Source organism: Capsicum annuum, chromosome 9, assembly GCF_002878395.1.
Source record: "Capsicum annuum cultivar UCD-10X-F1 chromosome 9, UCD10Xv1.1, whole genome shotgun sequence".
Taxonomy (NCBI): Eukaryota; Viridiplantae; Streptophyta; class Magnoliopsida; order Solanales; family Solanaceae; genus Capsicum; species Capsicum annuum.
This window is the reverse complement of record NC_061119.1, coordinates 194,069,132-194,089,276: the sequence shown is the minus strand read 5'-3', so window position 1 is coordinate 194,089,276 and position 20,145 is coordinate 194,069,132. Positions and strand designations below refer to the sequence as shown.

Sequence of the window (20,145 nt, the reverse complement as noted above, 5' to 3'; positions counted from 1 at the left end):
ATGAACACAAGGCACAAGATTCGGATTTAACAATAACAACAAGAACACAAGATTACAACACAAACACTAAACACGATTACAAGGAAGTAAAGGGATAGATAGATAGACCACATGAAGGTATAATCTTAAGAACCCAAGAATGGACACTCTTGGACCCTTAACACTACACACAACAATAAACCTATCTCTTACGTGACACAAGATCGGATTGCACCTCTCTAGCATCAACGTTTCCAAGCAAGCAACAGCAAAAGAGAATCCACCCTATTGTTGTATTCTAGTTTTGGTTTTGGTGCCTCAAGGAGAGAGGACTTGTGTTCTTTGGTCTTTCAAGATTCACAAATATCATCAAAAACTAAATCTAAAAATCCTACAATGTTCCTTTTATAACTATTACAAAATATAAGTTAAAATGACCAAAAGGCCCTTCAAAGAGTGGGCACCCATCTAGTGTAATTTATGGGCTGATTTGGGTGCATTTTGGGCCTCTTTTACACTTCAATTGCACATGCTAAGGCTCGGGTCCAACACGCACTCTCCTAAGTCCATATCTGAGATTATTCCCGTATCAAATATCACTTGTCTGGATTCTTTAACTTCCTGATCCACCAGATATCTTTTCTGCAAGTGCTCCTTCTGATTCGACAAATGGAACATAGCAACACCCAATCAGTAAGACTACCCCCCTCTCTCTGTGTTATACAGCACAGAATGACATGTGATATTTTTTTCTAGGGAGCTGCCAAAGTTTCTATTCTGATGATTGGACAACAGGCTATCATGGATGCTTATCTTTGTCTTTTGCATCTGACCGCAGGGATACTTGTTGGTAAGTTCGGCAAGTGCTATTGTCTTGGTAATCCCACCTAGTACAAATACATTTGCAGATTTTTCTGCAAGCTAACAATACCTTGTGATCAGGTTCTAGTTTATTTTATATGCAACACTGAGGTAGCACATCATACAATTATTCATGGACACTGTTACGATCATATTAGCAAGTCATTTCTATGTCATACTCTTCTGCCTCTTTTGTCCCTTCGGAGGAAGCACTGATAGAAGTTTATGTTGACAGTCCTTCAAAATAGTGTTACATTCTTAGCATGTACACTCTTTTCTGATAGCAAACTTACCTTGTTGGATATTTTCAACGAAGCCCTACATCAGGTCTCTAGTATTACTTTTATGTAATTTTCTGTTCAGAGGAGTTTCTCCGTACTTATATTATTTCTTGCTCTCGGTTAATCAAGTGTTCAAAGTAAAGCTGGTCACTGCTTTCTTATGCCACTGTTCGTCCTTCCTTTCTTTCATTCTTTTGCAGAATCCCTTTTCAATGCTTTTGCAACTGCTGCATTTTTCAAGTTTGTTGTCTTCTCGATATTTGAGATGAGATATCTACTTGCTATATGGAAGGCAAATAGGCCCATGAATAGTGGAGAGGGTTGGGAAGCAATGAGGCGTGAATTGTCAGTACTTTACAGCCGTTTCTGTAAGTATCTTTTCCTTGTGGTGGCCTTGTATCGAAACAGGTAACACTTAACGGAATCAGCATCGAAGATTTGTTAAATACACATGCCTATATTTCCAATATGCAGGCTACTATTGAAAGGGTAGTTAGATGTTAAAATCAAATACTCCCTTCATCCCCGATTTAAGTGTCTTACTTTCCTTTTCGGTCTTTGCCAAAAGAAGTGCTTCTTTCTATATTTTGTAAGTTTTGATTATAATAGAATTTTTGATTATAATAGATGGTTCCGAGACACTGGCTTCAGTGTCTGAACTGCAGAAAAGAAAAAAAAAAAACAAGGGGAAAATGATACCATATTCAATAATAAATTGGGATACGAGTACATTACTAGTAAAATCTCACCGGATAAAACTTTATTCACTTCTTCTAGTCTAGGGGCTGGCTTATCGTTCTTTTGGTGAATGACCCATTGGATGTTGAAAAAGTATTAACAGATATGCGGACCGGGGTATGTTGGCCGTTTCTTTATTGTTCAACATTGAACGAGCTCTTTTAGATGGACACGAAAGCTAATGCAATTGGTATCTACTTACCAAATCATATACAAAAAGAATAGAAAATCCAAATTGTTATACTATTAAAGCAGGAGCAGTATGCTGTTATGCCAACATCACTTAACATAATGAGCTAAAGTTCTTGGACTCGGTACAAGAGAAAGATTTGCTAAAGCAGTGTTGAAGCATTTTCACCAGGGCCAATCGATGTCTTTTTTTCCCCCTTTCAAATGTCTTTCTCCTTTCAAAGTTGGGCCGCTTCAATTGCATTCGCAATTAGTAATCAATCTGCTCGTCTGTGAACTTGGTAACTGTGTATTATATCACAAAACAGTACGTGGGTTGTACTGAAACCTTATATACAAGTGGTCACCAAATCTTACTGTTCTATGACTAAAGTGAGTCTAAAACAACAATTATAGAGACAGTATCGTTTGAGTATAACTGATTACACCAAAAACATAATAGCAAAATGCAGTTAAGCTTCTCTTTCTGCACACTATTCTCTATGCTCTCAGAACACCAAGAGTTCCTCTCTTTCCATATTGCCCACCATATAGCAGCAGGGATAAGTCTTCATCTGTCTCTGTTCTTTGCATGTACTCCTGCTTCCTCCCAGCTCTTTAAAGCCTCAGAGACTTTCCTGCGCATAGTTCAGGAAATGCCTTTTAAGACAAAAAAATTCTCCATAGTTGTTGCGTATACTTGCAATGTAGAAATATAGATGGTTAACAGAGACAAACTGCTCGCGTTTACCTTTTCGGTTTCTGAATCTTTTGCAGATGGGATCCTTTTAGGCGGTATATTATTCATGTACGAGTTTCACAAGTTTTTGCGCCCTATTCTTCTGCTTTTACACTCATTCTGGATACCTCAAATTGTAACTAATGTCATTCGTGACTCAAGAAAACCGTTGCACCCTCATTACATCTTGGGGATGACTATAACTCGTTTGGCAATTCCATTGTATGTCTTTGGCTGTCCTCACAATTTCATGCGTATAGAGCCTGACAAGAATTGGTGCATCTGCTTGGGAGTTTTTAGTGCGCTGCAGGCATCAATTCTTCTGTTGCAGCACTATCTTGGATCTCGGTGTTTCATTCCACGTCAGGTTTGATACTTCTTTTGCAGTTGTAACTCTTGAAAGGATTATTTGTTGAAAGCAGAAAAAACTGAAATATTAATGCTGCTGTTTATCTCATGTAAGCTTTATTTGTGGTGTTGCAGATTTTACCCGAGAAGTATAACTATTATAGAAGGTTTGATCAGGGTGCAAATCATGCCACTGACTGTGTTATTTGCATGACTGCTATTGATCATACGCAACGCTCAAATAATTGCATGGTACTATATATATGGTCATAAAAGAAATATTCTCTAGCTTATTTAGTATTCCTATTAGGATGTGTTTTTAACTCCAAGAAACATGCACAGTTAATAATTGGCCTAATGATGTTCAGGTGACACCTTGTGATCATTTCTTTCACGCCGGTTGTTTGCAAAGATGGATGGACATAAAGATGGAGTGTCCAACATGCCGACGTCCTCTTCCACCAGCTTGAATAAATGTTGTTTCTTGAATTCATAGTGATATAGAGAAACTTACATTGCCCGACCAGTTTAGAAAGGTAAATAGCTTTGCTTGAAGTTATATTAGTAACAGATAATGACTGACTTTTTCTATTGCAAGCTCCACTAGGCACTATCAGTCTTAATCAAATTCAGCACTAGTTCATTGTGACTTTACTTTTAATGATGCTATTTTTTGAAATGTCTGCCTATAGCTTGCCGTTGTCCGAGTAAAGACTACAGGTGTGTTCGATATGGCGGAGAACATTTTCAATCTTTTCTAATTTTCTCATGTCCGGTTGGTCAAATTTTTTGTAAAAACATCTTTTCTAGGAAAACAAGTTCGTCAAAAATAAGGAAAATGACTTGCCTAGTGAAGGTACTGAAAACAACTTCCACAAGTGGCATTCCACATTGATCGTGTCCTCTCCACCCTCCAATACACCTAATCTTCACCCCCACCCCCTAGCTCTCATCCCCACTACCCCACGCCCCTACCTCCAGACCCTACCTCCCATAACATTTATCTAGATTATATAAAAATGCTTTTAGGCAAATATTCTTTGCTTACGTTCCAATCAGAAGAAAATAAGGAACCACTTATTTTCTTGGAAAACATTTTCCTTCATACTGAACACACTGTGTCATGGTTATTTTCCTCGTAAATAGATGTCTGAAGGTCTTTTTTCCTATGATCCAGAAGGGAAAATGTTTGACAAAGCTTTAATACTCTCTTTCAGGTTGGAAACTCGGAGAATACATAAGAAGTTTTCTGTATTAAAAAGTTCCATCACAGTTTCACCAGACTGCTGTGGCAGATGTCCTGTAATGTACAGTACTAATATAATATCTTGTTCAAATGATTTACTGTCTATTCTTTTCTTGTATTACACCACGATCAGATTTCTTTGAGAAATACCTTTACTTCAGTGTTAAGCAAACTTTGTTGGGCAAATGTAGTTAATTCCAAGTTGGAAATTTAAGACTGAAAGTTGATATCTTCTATAGGTAAATTACAGGTACATACCAGATATGTTTGGTTTTCAAAGAGAAGTTGTGTTATACCACCTGTAGAATTCTTGTGCTTGAATAATCGATATAATATATCGTGCACAGAATTTCGCTGGTTATTCAGTAAGTTGTGTGGATTAGAAAGCTAATTTCAGTGAAACTTCAGGAGTCTTGGTCAAGCTTGAGCTTGCTGCATGCTCTTATGATACAGAAACTGAAATTATTATGAATTTCTATGGTTTTTATGGTATACTTGTATATTTTTGGGGATCAAGTTATTAACCCCCTCACTTAGAAAATTATATATAGAAGATCCTTTTTAACATAAGGACAATTCCATGTATGCCCGATCCTAGTACATGTGACTTGTTGATTGGCTTGTTGTAAATAGACGTTGGGTTATAGAACAAATGATTATGTACGACCTGGTTCGAGGTGTTAATGTTGCTTCTGTGATCTCGCAGAATAGAAGGTGAATGTAGTACAAGCAGAAATAGGAACAAGCTACCTACTTTGATCTTTTGATCATTAAGAATCTTCGTTTAGGAAAAGATGCTAGTGCATACACAACAGATCTACACTGTGCGCGTCAAACCATTGTGTACATTATTTCTTAATCTGTACAAGGATGTTTTCCTTTTATTTTTCTCATCTGTGTGAATTACTTTCTCCTGGAATGAGTTGTTTGACTTCCGTATCATTTGGCTTCTGCCAAATTTGGATTGGTAACCTCGTTAGTATTTGACCTCTGAAATGCATTCTACAACAACCTTGTGCACCATTGTTGTACGATGGTTTTATATTTTCATGCCTGCCTTAGATTATTTATGCGAAATTACTTATATTTTAGATGTTAGCTAAAGTAGTCATGGTTATCTTTATTTTGACACTTATGGTTTCAAATATTTGAATGATTTATGCTATTTGTAGACAAATTAAGTAAAGTTTGAAGATGTGCATAACATGGACCTCTCTCGTTACATGTAGCTTTCTCAGTCATTTGAAGTGGGATCTGAGAGAGACAAAAAGGATAGAAGGATTTCGACTTGAATATGAAGGGATAAGCTTTGTTTCATAGCAAGGTCTTGAAAAAGGATTTTGTAGTGGTTTGGTCAAAAACCAATTGAAGCATGACCATGGAGGGTCACCATATGCATGTCTAGTGGCGGACGGAATTATGATTTTCACCTAGGGATGTCAAAATATTAGTAGGCAAATTTGGATTTGGAAATCACGACACAAGTACACTATAGATATGGGTTCTATGTGATGAAATGTGAATGGAAAATGGAGGGAAGAAAAATGAAGAAAAAGTGAAAATGTATATTTACTTTATGGAACAAGTGTTCTCCCATATTGGTGGGAGAAAAGAACTTTTTCATGTTTAAATATAGAAGAATTCCTTCATGTAGATAGTTATACAAGAAGAACACAAGCCTTGCATTGTCGTTATCGCGCTTCCGTTGTAGATGCATACGAGTATGTGCAGACGCATGTCACCACTTTTTATAGGTGTGTGTTGGTTCGAAACAATGTGATTTTTCATGAACCATTTGTTTCTTTCTGAAGAACCACCTTTTGACTATAAATACCGAACTTTTCCTCAGTACACTCTCTTCTTGAAAAACTTAATGTGATTTACAAATCGTGGAGCGAGTTCGATTTCCTTAAGGACACATCTAAATTCAGTGGACTTGTTTCTTTTTGTCTTCATCTCTTTCTTATGACTTTTCAAATTTGTTTAGAAAATAATTGAACTTCTTTGTTGTTCTTAAACTTCTTGTTGAAGTTCCTGTTTTAAATACAGATTGTACCTGAAAAACAATGTGATTTTTCATGAACCATTATTTTCTTTTTGAATAACCACCTTTTGACTATAAATAACTAACTTTTCCTCAAGTACACTCTCTTCTTGAAAAACGTAGTGTGATTAACAAATCGTCGAGCGATTGGTAGTTTGACAAATTTGAGGTACCACTATTTGCTGAAGTGAATCATTTTATCCTGAGAGGATATATTCCATTAATCTCGGATACTTGAGGGGAATGATTTCCTTAAGGAAACATCTAAATTCAGTGGACTTGATTTTTTCTGTCTTCATCTCTTTCTTATGACTTTTCATTTTTTTTAGAAAATAGTTGAACTTCTTTGTTGTTCTTGAACTTGTTGTTGAAGTTCCTGTTTTAAATACAGATTGTACCTGAAAAACATAAACCTTAAAAAAAGATTAATCTGTATTTTTTTTATTTCTAGAGATTAAAACTTTTTGCTTTTCTACCCTGTTTGAACTTGATAGTGATTTGAAGATATAAAAACTTCATCATGAGTAAAAGATTATTCGGTTGGCGATTAGAAGAACATATATAATAACTTTCATTGTTAAACTAGAAACAAATTGTTTAAAGTTTAATACTATATTGCTAGTATTTGTGATACTAAATTAGTTGTCTATTTGTGACAACAAAATAAGTACTGAAAATCAAGTCAATCATTAATAAGGAATTTTGCAGCAACTAACATTGCTACTTCAAGTCGTTCGAATGTTGCTCCTACCATGACACCGGCGAAAAAATCAGAAATTTTTTTTTGGTGTTGATTTCAAATGATGGTGGCAAAAGATATTATGTTACTTGACTACCTTAAGTCTGCAAAGGTTCATCATGAAAAACATTCCTAAATTGCCGAAAAAATTTCGGACGAAGAACGTTTCATTATGACATGAAAACACTCAGATTCTTTGTCTAAGAATTACATTCTACGTGGCCGACAAAGCGATTTGTACAATGTGTGTAGCAACATGAAGACGTCTAAGGAATTATGAGATGCTTTAGAAAAGAAGTACAAAATAGAGGATGTCGGAATGAAGAAATTTATTGTTGTAAAATTTCTGAATTTTAAGATGATTTACAGTAAAGTTGTAATTACCTAAGTCCAAGAGTTGCAAGTCATAATCCACGATCTCCTTACTGAAGATAGAATTTCACTTAATACTTAATACCTTTGTTAAACATTTTAAGAATGTTCTAAATATTCACTTAACCTTGGTTATAGGTTAGTTGTGAAAGATGCTTTTTAAGTGGGTGTAATAATCGAGAAGTTACCACCTTTGTGGAAGGACTTCAAAAAATTACTTGAAGCACAAATACAAAGAGATATATGTAGAATATTTCATTGTGAGGTTGAGGATTGAAAAGGATCATAAGGCAGCAAAAAAGAGGTCTCATGGGAATTCAACAATGAATGGAGCAAATATTGATGAAGATGATCCCACTAAATCAAAGAAGAGAAAGAAAGCATCAGAATAATAAGACAATCCTTCTAATAAGAAATTCAAAGAAAATTGATTCAATTGTGGCAAAGTTGACTACAAGTCTACAGATTGTCGAGGTCTGAAGAAGGGCAAAAAAAAAAGGATCAATCAAAAATGGTTGAATTCAAAGAAGAAATGGACAATCTTTATATCATTCTTATGAAGTGCAATATGATTCTCAATCATAGCAAATGACGGATGAATTTCGGTGCCTCCCGTTATGTGTGTGCCAGTAAAGAACTATTTACGTCATTTACTCCGGCTCAAGTTGATGAGAAAATATTCATGACAAACTCCACTACAACAAAAATTGAAGGAACAAGCAAGATTTTCTTGAAAATGACATCAGGTAAGATGGTGACACTAAACAATGTCCTTCATGTTTCGGAGTTGCAAAAGAACTTAGTTTCTACTTCATTTTTGTCTAAGAATGAATTCAAATATGTATTTATTTCTGACAAAGTTGTAATAAGTAAAGGTGAAGTGTATGCAGGTAAAGGTTATCTCACCGAGGGCTTTTTTAAGATCAATGTAATGATAATTGATATGAGTAAAAGTTCTAGTTCTTCTTAGTTACGTAAGTCAAATGACTTATGGCATGAACATTTAGGACATGTCAATTGTAAAACCTTACGAAAATTGGTTAGTTTGAAAGTTTTGCTTAACTTTGAGTGCAATAAATCAAAGTATCAAACATGTGTTGAATCTAAGTATGCCAAACATTTGCATAAGTCTGTTGCAAGGAATTTCAATCCCTTAGAATTAATTCACACAAACATTTGTGATATGGAGTCAACATCATCTCGTGGTGAAAAAAAGTATATCATATGTTTTATTAATGATTGCACTAGATATCTTTATGTTTATTTGTTGAATAATAAGGATGAAGCAGTATAAACATTTAATATAAAGTTAAAAATTAGTTACATAAAAATATAAAAATGACGAGAAGTGATAATAGTGGAAGCATGGATCTCATTTTGCAGAGATATATTTGAAAAATGAAGTTGTCCATCAAATTACTACCCCATATTCACCTTAATCAAATGAATTTGCAGAAAGAAAAAACCGAACTTTGATGAAAAGGATCAATGCCTTACTTATAAATTTAGATTTACCACGTGTCACAATCCGAGACGACACTCTAATCATAACACGATGCTTAGAGTCACAAGTGACCCCAATAAAACCCCTGGCCTGACATGACATTATGAATACAATGTAAAACTGAATAACACTGTATGGAAGTAAAAGTTTGAATGATACATGAATGACCAAACTCAAATGTCAATGTTTAAAACAAAATAAAAAATCACTGAATATAAAAAAAAGTTGAATCTCTACTGTCTGTCTGAAAGCCTATACTAAGACGAGTTGCTGGGACAAGCCCCCAACTAATTCCAACTATCTCAAACTGAAATAATACTAAAAATAAATACTGATAACTGGTCTTCAAATGATGATGCCTCACCAAAATACTGTTGTTAATGTGATGCTGAATCGTACTAGCCTTAAGAGGGATGCTAAACATTTAAACCTATATTATAAGACATTATAACGCAAAGAAAATCTGCAATTACTTTGAATGTACTGATTATGTGAGATAGAAAATAACTGATATAAGCTGAAGATGATGCATGTAACATGATAAGCTGATGCAAGACCAAGTAATAAACATGTGTTGTATGACTAAGTACGAGGTTATACAATCATTTAAATCTGAACTTTGGACTATCGGAGCTATTGTTAGTTCCAATCTGTAACCTAGCTGGAAAGGTGCTCTATACCTTGTCAAGAGTACAAATCCTGACTGGATCCACTAAACTGAAGTCCATATGGACTAAGGTGTCATGACTGGTATGATGGGTGACCCTTTAGAACCTACCACGACGTCACAGTTTTGGGACTTAGGGACTTTTACTAAAGGTCTCATCCTATCTAACGAGTGAGACTTTATTCCTGCATTCGCTCGGTGCAAAGCACTACTCCCGACTGAATAACAACTCATAACTGAAATGCTTAATAATATTAATATTCTGAAGACTGAAAATAAGTAATTTATTGGAAAACATTTAAATCATGAAGTCTGTAGGATTGTATATTAATAAATATATGCATGAAATCCTAAGTCATCAGGTATTCATAACGCTCCATATCCGAAGAATGCAGTTACTATGACAATTCTCATAAACTAAACAAAATAAGGAATTTCATAACTTAAGTTCAAGAATCATGGATTACATAATATAATGAGGGATTTTAATTATAGACATGCAGTGATACTGAAATTCATAATAAAACATGGGTTTATATATTAATGATGATAAGAAATTAAATTACCAAAGAATTCACCATATTCATGAACCCGAGACTCTAAGAAAGGAATTAAATTGAGGATTTGATTTAACTTTGGGACTCAATGGGTAAAGAAAACCCATTGATGAAATTCCACATACCTAGAGATGAGAATTTTGAAGAAATCTTTGAAATTTGAGCCTGATATTGGAGAATCCTAGTTTGTCTTGGGGAGGAGGAAAATTGCCTCTTTCTCTTATTTCTGACCAAGTGTTGAATGATTTTCTGAATAATGAGTAACTTAGTGTAATATTACTCTTAATAATAAGCCTTAGGTTGGCTTAAAAAACATGGTTTTGACGTTAAAAGTAGGGGTGGGCATAAATACCAAAAAACTGAAATACCAAACCAAACCAAATTATTTTGATTTTTTGGTTTCATTTTTTCGGTTCGTTTTTTTTCATAAATTCGGTATTTCAATTTTGATTTTGATTTTTAGGTTGACATAATTCGGTTTTTCGGTTTAAACCAAAAATTTTAATATATTTTTCTTTAATTAATATATATATATATATATATATATTTAATATGTATGATATTGATATCTAACACTAATAGTCTTCTAATACAACCCAAAGCCCATTCCAATTTCCAAGTCCATTAGCCCTACAATCCAAATTCAAAATCAAAATAGTGAATAGGCAAATAAAATAACCATTCCGCCTTCACTCTTCACTGTTTTCACTCTTCAGGCTTCAGGGCTCCAGTAATCACCCGTAATATAATATAACTTACTCTTATAATGGTTTGTTGTTGTTGTATTTCTGTTGGTGTTTATTTTTCTTGAAATATAATGTTTACACTTTACACTTTACAGTTTCAGAGAGCTTATAGTATGCTTCTTTTTTTATACAAGTGGTTATTAAAATAAGTGGTTAACATTAAAAAATAGTACAACTCACAAATATAATTTAGCCCATTAAACAAGCCCAAAATTAAAAAACCAAAATTATTAAATCGAAATAAAACCAAATCAAAATTCACATAAACCGAACCGAACCAAACTAATTCGGTTCGATTTTTGGTGAGCCTAATTTCATAACCAAAAATAAAAAACCCCGAAATAAAAGAACCAAAAACGAATCAAAAAACTGAACGCCCACCCTTAGTTAAAAAAGTGGAAAAAGACTGCAAAGTCCCTCATAAAATGTAACTGAAAATCTGTAGAATTGAGTCATATGGACCATCCGACGATCGCGAAACCTACCTACGATCGTAGGTAGTGCTCGTAGTCGGATGGATGGACTGAAGGCTCTTTAGAATTTATCAAATAATCCATAGTATGATTGTGGGATCCACCTTTGATTGTACCTTGGTTCGTAGATTGAAAGTCTAAGACGAATGATCTTTTAGACTCACGATCGTATCTCAGATCATGGTTCCCTCTCATGGTTGGAAGGTACATTTGGTAAATTTTAGGTGTTTGGGACTGTTTTAATCAGATGGGAGCATTGTACAGTCTTACAATCTCACCAAGATTGTACCCACGTTCGTATGTTCTCACTACTGGACATGCTTCACTAAAATGAATGTAACTCTTAGCTTCAGAATTGAATTAAGGAGAAACTGAATGCATTGAAAACAAGACTCAAAGAACTTTCATTTAATGGGTCTTAAGATAAAAAATACTACACAATCTAGGAATTATGCTCATTTAAAGTTGACAATAGAAAGATTTTGCACAAGAAATCAACTCGTAAGGAAGGTTTCAACTTGGATATGAGCAGGGAGTTACTTGTGGCATTAATACTTGTCCAAATAACTTCTCATACTACCAAAAAATTATGTTTTTTATTCTACATATACTTCAAGTATGGTTCTAATTTTATCTTGAATTTTTGGGGTGTTACAATATCTCCGCCGTGGGGTCATTCATCCCCGAATGAAAACTAAGATGAAATGTTAGGAAAGATCTGAAGTCCCAAAACTGAATTTCTAAAAGCTAAATACTAATATGAAAATTGAGTCCGTATCTAAAACATGGACTGGACCGAACTCATTAATGCATTTTATAACATGTGAATAACTGGGTGACATGAAGCACAAAGAATTAATTAAGGAAAAACTATTAATTCATGCTGGAACTGAGTTTGAAGGGAAGAGATGGGGGTACTAGGTCATCATATCTGCCTCTACTTCTCAAGTAACTCCCACAACTAATTGATTCCACAAAAGAACCTTTACTAAAGCAACCTCTTTGTTTCTCAAGTAACGAACTTGACGGTCAAGGATCTCAACTGGGTCCTCATCTTTTACTCCCACACTCTATAAGGGAACAAACGATGTGGGATCACCAATGCATGTCATTAACAAGGACCCATGAAAAACCGAATACTCTAGTGCTAAGTTTGCAGGTAAATCTAACTCGTAGGCTACATTGCCAAAGCGACCCATAAAGTTATACGGACTAACATAGTGGGGATTGAGTTTTCTTTCTTACCAAACCTCTTCACCCCTTTCACGGGTGAAACTTTCAAGTAAACCAAATCACTAATAGCAAACTCAAGCTCCCTTCTCCTCACATCTGCATAGTGCTTCTGGTGGCTCTAAGATGTTTTCAACCTTTTTCTATACAACTGAACTTTCTCCATAGCCTCATGAACTAAATCTGGCACTATCAAGCTAGCTTCACCAACATCAAATTAATCAATTAGAGATCTACAACTTCTACTATAACGTACTTTAAATAGAGCCATTTAAATACTGGAGTGATAACTATTATCAAAGGCAAACTCAATCAAAGGCACATAATTATCCCAACCACCCTTAAAATCAATCACACATGCTCTCAACATATCTTTCAAAGTCTACATGGTCCACTCTGCATAACCATTCATCTGCAGATAAGAAGCCGTACTACGATGAACTTGAGGTACTAAGACCCTTTTGAAAAGTCTTTCAGAATCGAGAGGTAAACTCAGTACCTCTATCTGATTTTATAGATAAATGGACTCTATACAGTTTCACCAACTCCCTAAGATAGAGTCTACCATAATCTTCGACTGAATTTGAAGTGTTAACGGGCAAGAAATAGGCTGACTTAGTCATTTGTCCACGATAACACAAATAGAATCATGCTATCAACGAGTATGAGACAACCTTGCAATGAAGTCCATGTTTACCACTTCTCACTTTTAAGTAGGAATACTGATATCCCAAAGCATATCACCAGATCTCTAGTGGGTAACCTTAACCTGCTGGAAATTTGGACACTTAGACATAAATTTTGTGATATCTTTCTTCATGCCATTCCACCAGTAGACTTTTCATAAATTATGATACAACTTAGTATCTTTTGGGTGAATATAATATCGAGAACTGTGTGATTCTATTCGAATCCGCTATATCAAGTCATCTACACCTGGAATACATAGTCTACCCTGACTACAAAGAGCATCATCTCTCCCTTGTGAGAAAAACTCAACCTGCTGACTCTGAACCATTTCCCCCAACCTAAGAAAAATAGGATCACTATCTTGATTTTCTTTTACCTCAGCTATTAATGAAAATTTTGAACTATTTTGAATCAAGATATTACCTTTGGTTGAATCTACCAATCAAACTCCTAATCTAGCAAGCTGGTGAACCTCGCGAACTAACTTTTTCTTCTCATCTTCTATATGACCAACACTTTCCACAGACAACCTACTTATAGTATCAACCACAATATTAGTTTACCTGGATGGTGTAAAACACTCATATCATAGTCCTTTAACAACTCTATCCATCTTCTCTAACGAAGATTTAGATCTTTCTAGATAAACACATACTGAAGGCTTTTGTGATCAGGGAATACATATACATGAGCCCCATAAAGCTATTGTCTACAACTTTTTAAGGAAAAAACCTCTGATACTAACTTAAGATCATAGGGTAATTCTTCTCATGAGGCTTGACCTATATAGAGACATATGCTATAACCTTGCCATACTGCATCAACACACAACCAAGTCAAACTTTGGAGACATCACATTAAACCACAAACCTATCTAAACCCCTTTGCAGGTCAAAATTAGAGTGAAGGTGAGTTGAGTCTTTAACTCCTAAAAACTCTTCTCGTAAGAATCAAACTGATGAAACTTGACTTTCTTCTGAGCCAATCTGGACATAAGGGAAGCAATAAAGGAAAACCCTCAACAAATTTCCTATAGTAACCATCTATTCCCAATAAACTCCTGATATCTGATAGAGATATGGGTTTAGGCTAGTTTCTAACTGCTTTAATATTTTGGGGATCAACCTAAATGCTTTTATCGAAGTGACATGACCAAGGAATGCTACCAATTTCAACTAGAATTCATACTTGCTGAACTTAGCGAATAATTGGCGATCTTTAAGAGTTTGCAAGACAATCCTCAAATGGTTTACATATTCATCCTTACATTGAGAATAAATGAGGATGTCATCAATAAAGACAATGACAAATATGTCCAAGTACTGCTTGAACACCTTGTTCATCAAGTCCATAAAAGCTATAGGTGAATTGTTAGTCCAAAATACATAACAACAAATTCAAAGTGACCATACCAAGTTTTAAAGGTTGTCTTTGGAATATCACATTCTCTGACTCTGAGCTATTGATAGCTTGATCTACGGTCTATCTTAGAGTAACCCTTGGAACCTTGGAGTTGGTTGAACAAGTCATTAATCATGGAAATAAGATACTTAATATTGATTATGAATTTGTTCAACTGATGACAGTCAATTGACATTCTGAGAGAATCGTCTTTCTTGTGCACAAAAAAATTGGAGTACCCTATGGAGAGATGCTGGGCCTAATAAAACCCTTGTCTAGGAGTTTTTTAAATGCTCATTTAGTTCCTTAAGCTTGGCTGGAGCCATTCTATAGGGTGGAATGGAGATAGGTTGGGTATCTAGAAGGATATCTATTCTGAAGTCAATTTCCTACTCGATAAGAACTCCAGACAAATCTTTTATAAACACTTTTAGGAACTCATCAACCACTATAATTGACTCAAGGGTTGGGGTTTTAGACTTTGAATTCTTAACCCAAATAAAATGATAAATACACTCGTTGGAAATTATTTTTCTAGCCTTAAGGTAAGAGACAAATTGATCTATAGTAGCTGAGGTACTACCTTTCCATTCTATGAATGACTCATTCAGAAACTAAAACTGGATTACTCTATTTCTACAATTAATAAACAAGAGTGGAGCCAATTTATACCATGATTAACATTAAAATTGGTCATGTCTAACTCTACAAGATCAATTAAGGTGACTTTCTAAGAAACTGTGACTAGATAATTTTATACACCCATCTATCTATGACTAAATGATTAACTAGAGTAGAGACTGATAAGGGTTATGAGAGGATTTTAGGACTAACACCAAAGTTCACTGCTCTATAGGGAGTCATGAAGAAAAGTATGGATTCGGGATCTAATAATGCATATACATAAATATGGAAAACCTATAATATACCAGTGACCATATAAGGAGAACCATCCTAATCCGGTCAAGTCTAAAAGGCATAGAACCGATTCTGAAGTTGTTTGCTAGTTGCACTATATGAAGTACTTTGCTGAGTTAGACGACCTGCAGGAGCTATGAAGAGTTAGACTGACTTTACTGATGAGCATCCCTAGCTCTCTAAAAAGCCACTGTATATTCCCTCAATAAGTATCCTGTCCTTCCACATCCAAGACAATTATCATTACCTTCCATACACTCACCCTTCTATTTTTTACCATACTTCTTGTAAATTGGGTTGGTTTGACCATTATTCACACTATCCTGGGACTTAGATCCTGGTGTCATATCCCGATTATCTTAACTGAACTTGGGAATTAGAGAACTAGTAGAAGAAGGTCTAGAGCTAAAGATTTTTAGTGGAACTGCGAATGATTACCACCATCTGACCTCTACTTAGGCAAAATTAAAGCTATTATTTTGGCCCTCTTACTCTCATTTTCCTTCTTTTTGATTTTCTCTTCTTCAATCTGTTAAGCATGAACTATAAACCTGGAGATGCCCATCTCATTAACAAACATAGTAGTCCTACACTGTTTGACCACATCCTCAAAAACACAAGATCCTAACTTACTCATAGGGGATGTGGAGTCAGCATCTATTTCCATCGCATATTTAGCCAACTGAGTAAACTTGAGAATATATCTTTACACTTTTGTTACCCTACTTTTGATTAATGAACTCCTAAACTTTGAATTTTCTTAACACGAGTAGTAAGAACATGTCAAGAAAAGTAGCAATAATTTAATCCCTTTCTATCGATCCTTCATCTATACTTCTATCCTCCTTTCACTGCTTGCTCCAACTGTAAGCTACTTTTTGCAACTGATAAGTAGTCAAGTTAATACTTTAGTTGGAGTGACACCCATGATATCAGTAAATTTTTGAATATTATCTAGGAATTTTGTGGATTCTCTTCAGACTTAGACCCAAGAAATACCAGAGGATTTATTTGAGTGAAGTCTCAAACTCTGGCTGTAATTGTATTCACCACGGGGTTGGCTGGTGCCACAGCCTGTTGGTTATTATAGGTGGTCGTGGATTGGGCTAACATTGTGAAAGTAATCCTAAATTCGGTGTGAGAGACTTGCTTAATCAAAAAGTTCGCTGGAACTGATGGTGCTTGCTGGTTCCCATACCTATTCCTATTACCATTGCATTTCTATTTCTTCTTTCGCTGACTCTTTTGGGAAGTATCTGTTTTAAACGTATAGTTCATGAGCTAGGAGAAGATTTTGATAAAGTTCACACTCTATCACACAATATGAATATGAAAAAAGTAAAACTTTTCCTAAAATGTTTCATAACCTCTCATTCATAAGTGTGGCCCACTTCACATCCATGAATAAAACTCTATTTAATGCAACTTTCAGAATCCCTGAGAAACTTTAAACCTGGGTCTGATACCATGTTTTTCAAGACCCCAGACTACCCCCTAGTTGAACATGATACTTAGAGTCACAAGTAACCCAAAGCTAACCCATGGCCAGGAATGACACTATGAATACTGTATAAAATTGAATAATACTATGAAGAAGCAAAATTCCGAATCATATGACTAATTAAACCCAAATATCAATGATTAAAACAAAATGAAAATCACTGAATATAATATAAACCCGAATCTCTATTGTCTGCCTAAAAGCCTCTACTAAGACGATTTGTTGGGACAAGCCCCCAACTAACTCCAACTATCTAAAACTAAAATAATATTTAAAAAAATTGATAACTGGTCTTCGAAAGATGAGGACTTACAAAAATATTATTGCTGATGTGATGCTGAATCGTACTAACCTCGAGAGAGATGCTGAATGTTGGAACCTATATTATAGACACTATAGCAAAAAGGAAGTATGCAGTCAATAGTTTGAATGTACTGAGTATGTGATATAGGAAATAACTTAAATAGACCGAACATGATACATATAACATGATAAACTTATGCAAGACCATGTAATAAACATGTATTGTATTATGTACTAAATAATTGAGTGGTGTTCATGGTTGGGTGGCTGGACTAAAGGCTCCTTGAATTAATCAGACGAGCCATGGTATAGTCATAGGACCTGATGTGAATCAAAACTACGAAACTAGAAATTGATACGAAAAGTAAAGGTAATCGATAAATATAGTAGTTAGACACAAGAAGAAAAAGAAAATAAGAACAAAAGAGTATATTAAACTCTAATACCCTCAACTACAATCTTAATCAAACACCTAGTTCTTACAGTGATCAAGAGAGAGATGATCTCCCTCAAAACCAACGTTTCTAATCTATGTTTCAACAAAAGTTTACCAATTATCTCACTCAATGGAGAAACATTCATCAATAATCAAGCCAAAACTACCAAAATAACCTAAGTTCTCTAGTATTTATAGTTTAGGGTTAATTATTACATATTTACAGGCCAAAAGTGATCCAATTGCAAGAAAAGACCCATACAATCTGCTTGAGCGAATTAGAAGTAGTTAGGGTATATCCCAGGTGCATCTCAGACGCACTAGAGGCTGTTTTGACCAGCTCTTGAAATGCTAGAGCATGTCCAAGGCAGATCTAAAGCGTCTTGGGCGCATGTCCCTCTTAAGGGGCTTTTTAGCCCGTTTGCATTCCCTTGGCTTATCCAACGATCCTTGACCCAATGTGACTACAATAATTATCAAATGGCACCCTCTTGATGGTAAGAGGACTTCTTAAAGTACCTTCCACTTCATGAACAATCTTTGGATCCTTTGAAGCTCCCGGGCTTGGCTTCTAATAAAAGGTTTAGTGCTAATCTGAATTGTATCATCTTCTCCATCATGAGAAGAATTGGATCTCAAATTGAAGGGGTAATCATCTTCTATCATGTGAAAGAGTGAAAGATCGCACACATTAAAGGTAGTGTGCACTTGATATTCCTGAGGAAGGTCAATCTTGTATACATTATCGTTTATCCTTTCAAGCACTTGAAATGGACCATCACCTCGAGGCATCAATTTGACTTTTTTTTAGGTTGGAAACCTATCTTGGAGGTGCACCCATACCCAATATCTAGTGGTAACTGAAAGATATAGGGATGCAAATTGGATCACCAAATCAAATAAAGTAAAATATATTACTTGATATGTGTACACTCTAGGTGGAGGGGCAGTCTTTTTGAAATCATCCAAACATATATGTATTGGCATCTCTATAATGAAATCTAAATTTATCGCTTTAGATAAATCCGGTAAAGAAGCTGAATGGCTCCTAAATTTCTTAATGATATTCCTAATTGGTCCAAACCTTTGGCACCAGTATGCATACTAGTTTAAGGAGATCCCAAGAGCTAGGTTCAAGGAGATCAAATAAAGTTGTGACTGACGGTTCAAAGCTGTCAATTAACACAATTCGTTCTTATGATGAAGATAATGTTCAAAAAACAAGGATAAGACTTATGGTTTGAAGCTTTTTAATGATTTCTAAGTTTGGTAGGTATGACCAAATAGTTTAATCTATAGGATTAAATATTTAAGAATCACCTATGTGAGGGTGAGATGGAAGCCGCTTCAAGGAGAATGATAGAAAAAGGCTTATTCTCTAAGCTCTCATATATAATAGTTATGAGGTTATATTTCTTATGCTATGTAATCTTTACAATAATATATAAGTATAAATTCAAATGAATATGTTAGTATGCTTAGATAAATCTTCAAAGCCCCAGAAGGCAGTATTTTTTGTCAGTCAAAGAAGGGATTCGAAGTTGGCCTTGGTAGGATTGAGAGCCTATTCATAAAGCTTTTGTTGGTAACTGACTACAATCTGTTAGGATATGAATTTAACACTCCTGCCCATCTCATACTAGATTATGTAGCATCTAAAAGAACTACAAAACATTGGATATATAAATCACAAAAGATATTATATCAGTAAATAAAGAGAAAAGACATTTCCCCCCCCTGAACCTGTCCTCCCAACTCACTTTAACACTTAAACTTAACTTCTGTTTATTTACCCCCCTTAACATCTTTAAAGTGTATTAGTTTCACCACTAATGCTGACGTGACATTTTCAATAAAAAAAAGACGTGTTTATTTGTAAAAAAAAAATTAATTTCAATAATATTATATTTAAAATATGATAGAAATAAAAAATAAAAAATAAAAAAATGAACACCTTTCTTCTTTCTTCTGCAAAACATTTTCCTCCATTGGAATGTCATTGAAAATTCATAAATATATGGTGTCCAAGATTTGGTGGTGGTGGAAGAGTATAGAAACCATCATGAGAAGATGAAGAAGAAGAGAAAGGGTTAATATTTGAAGAGGGGTCCATGTCATTGTTGTGGTTGTTCTGAAGAAAATGGAGTCGGATCATATGGTCGGAGGAGTCTGTAGTAGTAGAAGTGGTGGAGAACATATTACGG

At 34.9% G+C, this 20,145-nt stretch overlaps 1 protein-coding gene across 9 annotated transcripts in view; it reads left to right on the top strand.

The window, feature by feature from the left end:
• Window positions 1-6,013, top strand: part of LOC107842287 (transmembrane E3 ubiquitin-protein ligase FLY1) — a 15,197-nt gene extending 9,184 nt beyond the window's left edge. For 3 of the 9 annotated variants that reach the window (XM_016686043.2, XM_047397161.1, XM_047397160.1), the window contains 7 exons: window positions 613-672; window positions 736-829; window positions 1,322-1,489; window positions 2,805-3,133; window positions 3,250-3,366; window positions 3,483-3,650; window positions 5,590-6,013. In XM_016686043.2, coding sequence (XP_016541529.2) covers window positions 613-672; window positions 736-829; window positions 1,322-1,489; window positions 2,805-3,133; window positions 3,250-3,366; window positions 3,483-3,584 — 870 coding nt within the window. In that variant the 3' untranslated portion in view covers window positions 3,585-3,650; window positions 5,590-6,013. The other 6 variants (XM_047397157.1, XM_016686046.2, XM_016686045.2 and 3 more) reach the window with 6 other exon arrangements.
• The last annotated feature ends 14,132 nt before the right edge of the window (window positions 6,014-20,145 follow it).